Source organism: Stegostoma tigrinum, chromosome 24 (genome assembly GCF_030684315.1).
Source record: "Stegostoma tigrinum isolate sSteTig4 chromosome 24, sSteTig4.hap1, whole genome shotgun sequence".
NCBI classification, from domain to species: Eukaryota; Metazoa; Chordata; class Chondrichthyes; order Orectolobiformes; family Stegostomatidae; genus Stegostoma; species Stegostoma tigrinum.
The window spans coordinates 44270945-44283182 of record NC_081377.1 but is presented as its reverse complement, the minus strand read 5'-3'; the positions used below and the strand labels follow the sequence as shown (position 1 = coordinate 44283182).

Here is a 12238-nt window from a genome sequence, read left to right as displayed (position 1 = left end):
GGAAATGGCAGAGACACTAAAAAAAACTTACAAGTCAGTTTTTACCGTGGAGAAAGAAATGGGGGTTAGGGAACTCGGGGAAATAAATATTGATGTCTTGAAAGTAGTTCACATTACGGAAGAGGAAGTGCTGGTGGTTTTAAGAAAAAAATCTTAAAGGTGGATAAGCCTCCAAGACCTGATCTAATGTATCCCAGGATGTGTGGGAAGTTAGGGAAGTAATTGCACGGCCCAGGCAGAGATATTAGTATCATTTACAGGCACAGCTGAGGGATTGCAGAGTTGCTAACATTGTACCCTTATTTAAGAAAGGCTGAGAGGAGTAGTCTGGGAATTTATAGACCTGAGAGCCTGACATCAGTGTGCGATACGTTTTTGGAAGGATTCTGAGAGATTGGATTTACCTGCATTTGCAGGGGCAAGGAATAACTAGAAATAGTCAGCATGGCTTTGCACGTGGAAAATTGGGTCTCTCAAATTTGGTTGAGTAACTAAAATGATTGGTGAGGACAGAATGGTCAATGTTGTCCACATGGACTTCAGTAAAGCCTTTGACAAGGTTCTGCAAATTAGTTAAGTTAGATCACATGGAATTCAGGGAGAGCTTGCCAATTGGATACAAAATTGTCTTGACATTAGGAGACAGAAGGTGGTGATGGGGGGTTGTTTTTCCGAGTAGAGGATTGTGACCAGTCATGTTCCACAGGATTTGGCACTGGGTCCACTTTTGTTTGTCATTTAAATAAATGATTTGGATGAGAATTTAGGAGGCACGGTTAATAAGCTTGTGGACAACACCAAGATTGGTGGCATAGTTGACAGTGAAGAAGGGTTACTTAAGATTACAAAGGGATCTTGATCAACTGGGCCAATGGCTGAGAAGTGGCAGGTGGAGTTTAATTTGGATAACTGTGAGGTATTTCATTTTGTTAAAATAAACGGGGGCATAACATAGTTCTTTGAAAGTTGCATCGCATGTAGACAGGGTGGTTAAGGCAACATTTAGCACGCTTGCCTTCATTGCTCAGACCATTGAGTATATGAGTTGGGATGTCATAGTGAGGTTGTACAGGATGTTTGTGAGGCCTCTTCTGGAGTACTGTATGCAATTCTGGCTGCCCTGCTGTAGGAAAAATATTATTCAACTAGACAGGGTTCAGAAAAGATGCATGAGCTTGTTGCAGGGACTAGAGGTTTTGAGTTACAAGGGTAGGCTGGGATATTCCTCACTGGAGTGTGGCAGGTTGAGGTTACCTTACATAGAGGCTTATAAAATCATGAAGGGCATTGATACAGTGGATAGCAAAGGTCTTTGCTCTAAGACGGGGGAGTTCAAAACTAGGGGGACATGTTTTTAAGGTGAGAGGAGAAAGATTTAAAAAGTACACAAGGGGACAAGTTTTTTACACAGACTGTGGTTTGTATGTGGATGAACTGCCAGAGAAGTGGTAGATGCGGGCATAGTTACACCATGTAAAAGATACGCGAAAGGTGTATGAATAGGAACGGTTTTAACAGATATGGGCCAAATGCAGATGAGTGGGTCTAATTTAGTTTGGGAAACGTGGTTAGCATGGACGAGTTGGACCGAATGGTTTATTTCTGTGCTGAATGACTCAATGTCACTTGATCATGGCTGATCTGCATTTCAACTCCATCTGTCTGACTTGGTTCCATGTCCTCATGCCCCATACTGAGCAGGTATCAATCGCTCTCAGCTTTTGAGGTTTCCAATTGACCTCAACCGTCAGCAGCTTTCTCAGGAGAGAATTCCAGATTTCCGAAGCCTTTCTGTGAACCTTTCTAAAACCACCTTGAAAGTTCTGCAGTTTAAATATTATAGCCCCTTCATCTGGAATCTCCAAATAGGAGGTTTTCTCTTAATTTTCTCTGTGTTCCCCTTTCTCTTCCTGTGTCTCTCCCTGTGTTCTCTCTCTCTCTCTCTGTTTTGTCTTTCTGCATGTGTGTTTGTCTGTTTGTCTTTCTCTTTCTGTGTCTCTCTCACTCTGTATGTAACCTGTCTACCCCTATTATATCTTGAGCCATTAGACTGCCTCAAACTCTGTTCATGAGAATGTAAGTCTGATTTATATGCTGGTTTCATCATTAATACCTCTCAGAACAGTCAATCATCGAGGGATCTTTAATATATCCATGTCATTTACCCAGTTTCTGTCAATCATGTATCTAATACAATCACCGTGCAATGCCCATTAAAATTTACAAAATTTTGGCTCAAAGGATGGCTTCCCCTGACTGTGGGGGCTAGAACGAGGGACTGTGTCAGGGTAAGGTGCAGGCATTTCAGGAGTAAGGTGAGGAGGAATTTCTTCACTGAGGGTAATGAATCTCTATCTCTGAGAGCTGTGGGAGCTTGTCAATGAGCAAGTTTTAAATTGCAGTCTGTAGGTTTCTGTGGTTCAATAAAATCAGGGAGTTGTAGGAACATGGCATTGAGGAGATCACCAGCCATGATGTAGAATGAGAGTTGGTTTGATGGCCTGAATGGCCAACGCTAGTTCCTATGTTGTGTGCAAAATTGCCCAGCTGTCACTAGTGTTAGAGTCGGGGGAGAGTATCTTCCTGTTGAATTGTAAATCGATTGGTAAAGGAAGTGCTTCCTGCATCTGGAACTTGAGAGGAATCTTCCCTCAGACAATGTGGAAGGGGAAATGGTGATGAAAGCTGTTGGAATTGTTTTCTTCTCCTACCATTCTGCTGCTTATCATTGTAATTTGCGTTTGGTTCTTACAGGAGGCGTGACCCTGTTTGTAGCACTGTATGATTACGATGCCAGGACGGAGGATGACCTCACCTTCAAGAAAGGAGAAAAATTCCACATTATTAACAGCTCGTAAGTACAACGAGAGACAAAGTTAGTTGCTGGTGGTGATAGGAAAGCAGAGCACACAGTCCAACGCTGTGCATTGTTCACACTGTCAAGGCACAGGCTAATGATCCATCAGTAACACCACTTCCTGTTACTGACTGAGACAGATTTGTCAATGGGGCCATGACCTGGTGGTCTGATCATCAGATAGACAATGAATGCAGAGACTGCAGTAATGGGCATAAATCTCGCCTTGGGAGGCAGTGGGATTTGAGTTCAGTAACAAACCTGGAATTTAGAGTCTAATGATGACGGTGAAGCCTGATTTGCCGATGTTATTTAGGGAAGGAAATGTGTTGTTCTGGTCTACTCTGGTCAATGTAGGTGTGGCACAGTGGCTCAGTGGTTAACACTGCAGCCTCACAGCACCAGGACCCGGGTTCGATCCCACCATCGGGTGACTGTCTGAGTGGAGTTTGCACATTCTCCCCATGCCTGCGTGGGTTTCCTCCGGGTGCTCCGGTTTCCTCCCACAGTCCAAAGATGTGCAGGCTAGGTGGATTGGCCATGCTAAATTGCCTACAGATCCCAGGGATGTGCAGCTGCTGGGTTACCCATAGGAAATACAGGGCTACAGGGATAGGATGAGCCTGGGTGGGATGTTCTTTGGAGAGTAGGTAGGCATGCAATGAGCTAAATGACTTGTTTCCACAGTGTAGGGATTTTATTTTATGTTTGTCTCCAGACCCATAGCAATGTGAGTGACCCTTAACAATGGGAACCATATTCTGAGCCAGCCAGCTCACATCCTGTGAAATTAAAGGAAAACACTCTTCATTCGAATTACCTGGTGGTATGGTATTAACACAGACTAGGTGATTGGCAGGTGTAGGAGTTCAGATTCGATTAGACATCTTGTTTTTGGGTTTTGCAGAGGAGCAGGAGGAAGGTCTGAATGTGTAGAGTCAACTTTTGCAATTTGAACAGCAAAGGCATTTTTTCAGATTCCAATATTGATGTTGTCTGAAATATTTTCATCTAAATTTCAGTGAATTTGTTTCCTATAGTTTTTGGAATCCCAGCCCTATGCCAGTTACTGTAACTGGTCAAAGTCCAGGGTGGTTGCTGCTGTTTCGTGCTTCATTGAATCTCAATTCCAGCCAATTTCAGCAGCTCAAGTATAAAAAAAACATGATTCACAATGATAATAAAATGTGAGGCTGGATGAACACAGCAGCATCTGCAGTTCCCATTATCTATGATTCACAATGACGCTGTTTGTCACAACTCTGAATATGGATCCTGACACCTTCGAAACAACCTATGAACAAGCCGACAGGAGAGGCAATAGCAGAAACAGAGCTGGCTTTGCTAGGTTGTTTTAGCTTCCAAATTGTTTAAATTAACCTTCTCTTCTGGTTTTCACGTTGAATCCATGTTCTGAACATTAATGATAGATTTTACTATTTCACTGATTATTGGAATCTTCAATGCTGCGTATAAAGCAAATGAAATGTGGTCTTTTGCTGCCCCCTTGTGGCTTCACTCAACTTCTTTCACTGATGGAACAAAGCCCAGATTGTGGCAGGACATGCGAATAGTAATTATTGATGTGAAAATCAGTCAGAATCTTGTGGCAGGAGGAAAGCGATATCCTATGAATTGCAAATTGTTCTAAGTTGCTGCCAACTCTGTAATAAAGGCATCTGGCCTCATTTCTGATCTTGAAACATTAACACTTTTTCTCTCTGTAAAAATGCTGCTGGATCTGCTGAGTTTCTCCAGCACTTTTTGTTTATGCATTGTCCTCCACCTCATTCATGAAGTTTCTGTTTTGGCACTTCCGTTACAATCACCATATCTTTGTCTTCCCTTTATTCTGAAATTCCTCTCTTTGGTCCTCATTTGCCTGTTTCACCCCTGAACCTTCTGTACTCCTCTGAGCTTCCTGAAGCGTGACTACTTTCAGATTGTCATCAGCTCTATTTTACTGCTCTTTCTTACTGACTCTGCTTCCAGATAACTAGGGGACTCTGGATTTGACATGTCCAACACTATGCCCCTTGAATCTCAAAAAAAAACCCAAAAGGACTGCGGATGCTGTAAATCAGGAACAAAAGCAAAGTTGCTGGAAAAGCTCAGCGGGTCTGACAGCATCTGGGGAGGAGAAAGCATAGTTAACATTTCGGGTCCGGTGACCCGTCCTCAGTGGTAGGGTTCTGAGGCAGGGTTGCCGGACACGAAATGTTAACTGTTTTCCCCTTCACAGATGCTGCCAGACCTGCCGAGCTTTTCCAGCAGCTTTGATTTTGCCCCTCGAATCTCATTCTTCAAAGCCTCTCACTGATCTGCCACTGACTGGGCTTCAAGTAGCTGAGGCCTCTTCACTTTTGCTTGCCTTTCCCAAGTTTAAAACTGTCGGTCCTGCCTTACCGTTGTCCCTTTACATCCCAATGCTCAATGCGACAGTAATATGATCACTATCTCCAAAATGGTTACCGACTGCCACCTCACCCACCTTCCCAGCTTCATTTTCTAAAATCTGGAAATGTGTTCTATCTCATTAAGTCATGGTGTGAAAAGAAATCTTCAAAATGCAGTTAACAATCTGTGCTTTTCACACTGTTTGTATCCCAGTTGATACAGGAGTCCCCAACTATCATTGCCCCATTGTTTTTCCACTCAGACATTTGTCCACATATTTGCTTCTCTAACTCTCCCCCACTGTTTGGTGTCTGCAATACACACCCAGTCGTGGTTGCCCCTTGTGTGTTAGAGAGCTCAACTCATACAAACTCACTTTCAGCTTCATTTACTGTAACATCTGACCGGTGATTGATTCTTTGATCAAAAATGCAATGCCCTCCCTATTTATCCCCTTCTATATTCTGCCTAATAACACAGCCTCTAGGGATGTTCAGCTGCTGTCCTTGTGGGAACACTACTGCCCACAAATTCCCCTCCAATCCACCCACCATCCTGACTTGGAAATATATCGCTGTTCTTTCACTGTCACTGGGTCAAAACCTTGGAATTCCCTCCCTCAGGGCATTGTGGGTCAACCCACAGTGCATGGACTACAGCGGCTCAAGAAGACAGTTCGCCCCACCCCTTCTCAAGGGGCAATTAGGGATAATAAATGCTGACCCAGCCTGTGATGCCCAGGCCCTGCAAATGAATTTTTAAAAACCAGGCAATTTCAGTCACTACACTTCTACCCGCTGGTGGTGCCTGGGGCTCAGTTAGCTCGGTCAATTGGACAGCTGGTTTCTAATGCAGACTGATGCCCATCAGCATTCGCTCAATTCCCACACCAGCTGAGAATAACATGCAGATCCAACATTTGTGAACTCCGCCTTTGCCTGAGATCTGGTGACCCTCAGGTTAAACTCACTGCCAGTCATCTATTTCTAATGAGAGAGCAGCCTCTCGGAGAAAGCTTGCACTAATGTAAAGTCATCAAAGTCCTGTGCTGTACAGTTTTTAACCTCTGCTTTTGTTGTCTGTCAGGGGCATTTGCTCAATTTCTACCTCTGGTTCCCATTCCTCTGTCTAGTTTCAACCATCAACAATAGGGATTTCAGCTATGATGAAAGGTTGGACAGACTGGGGTTGTTTTCACTGGAAAGCAGGAATTCGAATGGTGACCCGATAGAAATTTACGTGATAGTGAGTGGCCTGGATAGGGTGGAAAGTATGAGGCTTTTCTCTCCCAGGCTGGAGAGGTCAATTACTAGGGGACACAGGTTCAACATGCCGGGTGGGGTTGGAGGGGGGAGGTGGGGGTTGTGTGGATGCTACATTTAAAAGAGATGTGTGAGGCAAGTTGCCCACACAAAGGGTGGTGAGTGTTTGGAATGCGTTGCTGGAGGAGTTGGTGGAAGCAGACACTATAGCAGCATTCGAGAAGCACCTGGACAAATACATGGGAACAGAGGAATACAGATGCTGTAAGTGGAGATAGTTTTAGTAAGACCATAAGACATAGGAGTGGAAGTAAAGCCATTCGGCCCATCAAGTCCACTCCACCATTTAATCATGGCTGATGGGCATTTCAACTCCACTTCCCTGCACTCTCCCCGTAGCCCTTAATTCCTTGCGAGATCAAGAATTTATCGATCTCTGTCTTGAAAACATTTAACGTCCCGGCCTCCACTGCGCACCGTGGCAATGAATTCCACAAGCCCACCATTCTCTGGCTGAAGAAAGGAAATGAAGAAAATGCAACGGTAAAATGTTTCGGCGCAGGCTTGGGGGGCCATCGGGCCTGTTCTTGTGCTGTACTGTTCTTTTTTCAATTTGGTTAAATCACCCTTTAACTTTCCTTAAATGTCAGGCAGTGTAACATAAGTTTATGCAGTTTAATTTTGTAAATTTAAACCTTAGAGTGCAGCTACCAACCTGTTAGGTCAACCCTCTGCTGTCTGTGTCCTACTCTATTTTGCCCAGAACCACCCTCAATTACTCAGTGACTTTCTATTGGTCAGCACATATATCACATTCCTCACTGTTTAATTCTGGCACTTTGCAGTATTCCACTCCCTCCTTTATGGAATTGTGGATATATAACCACACCAGATCCAGGACAGTCACCCTCTACTATCTAGAAGGACAAGGGCAGCAGATACATTGGAACACCATCCCTGCAAGTTCCCCTCCAAGCCCCTCGCCATCCTGGTGTGGAACTATCTCGACTTATCATTGTCACTGGGTCAATATCCTGGAGTTCGCTCCCTGACAGCATTCTGGCTCAACTTACAGGCAGAGGGACTGCAATAGTTCAAGAAGGCAGCTCACCACCACCTTCTTCATACAGGACAGGACAGGGTAGATAGGAATAAACCGATTCCACTGTTTGGGGATTCTGGGGCATAGCCGGAGGAGTGGGACCAGACTGTTCAGGAGAGATGTTAGGAAACACACTCGACACACAAAGGACAGTAGATATTTGGAGCTCTTGTTCACAAATGGCAGTGGATGCAGGATCAGTTGTTAATTTTAATTCTGAGTTAGATGCATTTTTGGCCAGCAGAAGTACAAAGTGAAATGGGCCAAAAGCAGGCATACAAACTAAGGCCACACATAAACCATTGATTGGTGGACCCTACTCATGTTCCTATGTTCCAAAACAGCAACTAGGGGACAGGCAATAAATGCTGGATCAGCCCACGTTACATTCACCCCTGCATGAATTCTTAAAAATTACTAGCTTAGTACAATTAACCATTTCTAAGCAATTATTATTGACTGTTGTTTCTAATAATCCATTATTTACTGCCCCCTGCATAACCACTAAGATAATTCCCAGAATGAACAGCAGATGACAGTGCTGTCCCAGTCAGGACTCCACTCAGATTTCAATCTGCAAGTTGAGAATTGAGGATTGACCTTAACTAAGTACAGCTGACCGGCAGAACATTACAGCATTCAAAACCTCCCAGCAGTTTGTGGTCAAAAAGGAAATGGTACTTTTGCTGAAGTGATTTTACACTCAGTGAAATCTTGATGAGTCAAACTTAGACATGAAGAGGGGCATGGTTAGAGCAAATAGTCAAGGACTTTTCGCCAGAGTGGCGCGGGGGGAGTCTAAAACTAGAGGGGCATAGGTTTAGGGTGAGAGGGGAAATATTTAAAGGGGCCTTGATGGACAATTTTTTCACACAGAGGGTGGTGCGTGTATGGAATGAGCTGCCAGAGGAAGTGGTGGAGACCGGTATAATTACAACATTTAAAAGACTGGGCATGTGAATAAAAATGGTTTAGAAGTATATGAGCCAAATGCCAACAAATGGGACTAGTTCAGTTTAGGAAATGTGCATAGTTTGGATGAGTTGGACTGAAGGGTCTGTTTCCATTCTGTATGACCCTACGGCTCCAAATGCATTTGTGAGAAAGTTATCATCTATTCCCATTGGGAGGACAGAAAAAGCAAAAATAATTAAGTTATTAATAATTCACATGATAAGCCAAAATTTCACATTTTGTTTAGATTAGCAAACCAGTAAGCAAAATATAACACTAAATTCCTATGTAAAAGAGATTTCTGTGGCTCAAGCAAGCCAGCTTTTTCTGCCAAGGGTCATGTACTCACTCTGACCAATCAGAATGGAGCAGTTGTCCCCGAACACGCTCACATTTCACTTACTCTTACCTGGAATGGAGCAGTTTGGTTTAGGAGGAAAGATTGGGCCTGGATCCACTGGGGTTTAGAACAGTTAGAGACAAATTGATTGAAACATATAAGGTCCTGGGGTCCTGACGGTGTGAAATAACTCCCGAGAGGCCTTTATCCCATCACCATGTCACCTTTTGTGTATGCAGGGAAAAGTCCTTGACACTGACCCCACTCCTTCAGACCCAGCTCTCAGAGTGAGCAGAACCTCTGACACTCCAGTTTATATCTGTCAGCTGAAACTTTCTGTCCAGTGAGGGTAAGAATGGGAGGGTCAGCTGTCCCCACGTCAAGAAACAGAAATGGCAAAGTGATGGAATATGTATCACGGGAGTGCCGAGTGGACTGTGTTGATTTGATTTGATTTATTGTTGTCACATTTTCCTGAGTACAGCCAAAAGTTTTATTTTGTGAGCAGTGCAGGCAGATCAGAGCAAACAAAGATAAGCAGATCAGAGGGTGCTTAGACAGTGTGAGCCTATAGGGTTACAGCTGCACAGGAGGTGCACAGATGCAAGATCAACATTAGATTTGAAATTAGAGAGGTCCATTCAGCAGTCTAATAACAGCGGGGCAGAATCTGCTTGAACCTCTTGTATTCAAACTTCTGTATCTTCTGCCTGATGAAAGAGGTTGAAAGAGATATTACCAGGATGGGAGGGGTCTTTGATGATGTTGGGTGCCTTTGCACAGCCATGAGAGGTGCATCTGGAGTCCACGGAGGGGAGGTTAGTTTTCCTGATGGTCTGGGTTGTATTTGGGACAGCAGGTTACAGCAAGATTGAGGCATGTGCCAAATTGGGCCTCCCGGATTTATGTAAAGACTGACTTACCCTGAATTTGAAGGCAGCTCCCTTGGAATTTCACTCACCAATGGTTTGGTGTAATAATCAGAAACAGAAAACTGGCTCGATCAATCTCTTCTGAAAGAAAAATGCAGTCACCTTTATACCACATTTCTTATATCCTCAGGACATTACAGGCTGTTTCAGAGCCAGTGAGTTATTTTGGAGACACTGACGTTGCACCGTACAGAGAGTGGGGAACTGATCTCACTGGAAGCTCCCACAGTGAGCAAAGAGATAAAAGATCATTAATCTTGGCGAACATTCCCACTAAGACACTCGGAGAATTCTTTGCTTATCCATGAATCAGAGTGTTATCGAGTGTTATTGGAGACTTTTAAAAAAGGAGAGGCTTGATATTGAACATTAGATTTAAACCTGCAAATCATGGACTCTACTTTGTCACTTGTTGTGCTGCACTCTGCTCTGACAAATTTCCTGTTCTTAAAATCACTATTATTAATCAGTACAAATCGGAGACAGAACTGCAGAAGCTGGAAATTGGAAAGAAAAACACACATTGCTGGAAAAATCTCAGCAGGTTTGGCAGCATCTGTGGAGAGAAAGTAGAGTTAACATTTCGGGTTGAGTGCTCCTGCTTGGTACAAATGCGGAGTCTGTGTGAGGGGTTTTGGGGGGAGTAGGGTTGGTAAATGGTGGACGGCTGGTCAGATGAGGATTTGAAAAATTCTTCACCGCACCCCAGCTCTTCCCACATGATCCTGAGTAGAGATGAGGTTCCTGAAACATGGGAGGGGCACCAAATAATGGAGTTACAGAATGTTTAAGTGGAAAGATGCGTTAAACTCAAATCCAAGACCCACACATCAATGTTGCATTTGGCATCAATCAGCAGATTGCATTTGCCATCAACTGCTGTGAAGTTGGTGGGGGGTGGGGGGGGGGGGGTGGTGTGGGAGTGATTTCCTTGTGATATTCTCACTAAACTATCAATCCAGAGACCCAGGTAATGGTCGAATCCTACCATGGCAGATGGTGGAGTCTGATTTCAATAAAAATCTGGAATTAAGAATCTTTAAAAATCATTGTTGGGAAAACCTCATTTGGTTCACTAGTCTCCTCTGGGGAAGGAAACTGCCATCCTTCCCCTGGCCTGGTGACTCCAGGCTCAAACAGTGTCCGTTCTGTAGTGCCCTCAGCCTGTGATTAAACAAAGGTCACAAACTCAGGAACTATGGAAACAGACAGCAGGGAGGGAGGCTATTTGGCCCATTGCATCAATGCTGTAAGAGATAAAATTCTCTTTTCCTGCTCTTGAACCAAAACCCCTTTTGGTCACATACTGCACATGCATTTCCAAATGTTTTATTTAAAATTTCTGAAGGTTTCTGGTTCAATGATCTTCGCACTCCATGAGCTCCAGGACCCCATCTCACTCTGGGTGAAAAACCACAGGTGTCCCTGTGATCCTTCCATCAAAATATTTATTCAGTATTTGTGTCCAATATATTTTCTAAACTTGTAAAGGGAAAAGTATTTCGAAACGAATGCTGGCTGAGTAGCTGAGTGTGGCATTTACTGGGCCCTGTTGTGCTGGGGTTCCTCACGTCGAGCTGGCTGGACAGGATTCCCTTCAGTAACCCGGGAACCTTTCATGTGAACCATAGGTTCAGGAGAGATTTCTCAGGATGTTATCAGGAATGGAGTTCCGAGTTATAAAGAGAGGCTGCAGGTGCAGGGACTTTTTTCTTCCCTGGAGTGTAGGAGGTTGAGAGGTGACCTGATGGAGGTTTATAAAATCATGAGAGAAGTAAATAAGGTGAATGGCAGATGTTTTCCCTTGGGTGGGGGATTTCAACATTAGGGGGCACATTTTTAAGGTGAGGGGAGAAAGACTTAAAAAAAAACATGAGAGGCAATTTTTTTACACAGAGTCTTGTTCAAGCGTGGGATGAGGTTCCAGAGGAAGTGATGGATGTGGATAGCATTACAATGCTTAAAAGATATTTAGATAAACACATGAATAAGAAATGTTTGGAGGGATATTGGCCAGGCGCAGGCAGGTGGGACTAGTTTAGTTTGAGATGATGGTCAGCATGGACTGTTTGAACTGAAGGGTCTTGTCTCTATGCTGTATGACTCTCTGACTGACCCAGCCAAACTCAGCACCAATGGAAGTTCTCTCTGATGTGGCACTTCACAAAAATCCCAGAATTTTGTCCTACCATAGGATCTCAGAAGCAGGAGTGCTTCTACTTAATTGATGTGAAGTTGTAAGGTTCTTCACGTGCCTCACCCAAAATGAGGTGATGTCAGATCCACTGCTCGGTAGGCTTTGGTTTTTATTCTGACCCAAACTCCATGCTCTTTCTGAAGCTTCTGAGTGATCCTGCCAAACACTGAGCATGCCTGAACCAGACAACAGTTAGT

The 12238-nt window shown here is 43.9% G+C and overlaps 1 protein-coding gene across 8 annotated transcripts in view; it reads left to right on the top strand.

The window, feature by feature from the left end:
* Positions 1-12238, top strand: part of LOC125464943 (proto-oncogene tyrosine-protein kinase Yrk-like) — a 310765-nt gene that overhangs the window by 255227 nt on the left and 43300 nt on the right. For all 8 annotated transcript variants that reach the window (XM_048557895.2, XM_048557894.2, XM_048557893.2 and 5 more), the window contains one exon: positions 2755-2854. In XM_048557895.2, coding sequence (XP_048413852.1) covers positions 2755-2854 — 100 coding nt within the window. The remainder of the gene's footprint in view (positions 1-2754; positions 2855-12238) is intronic.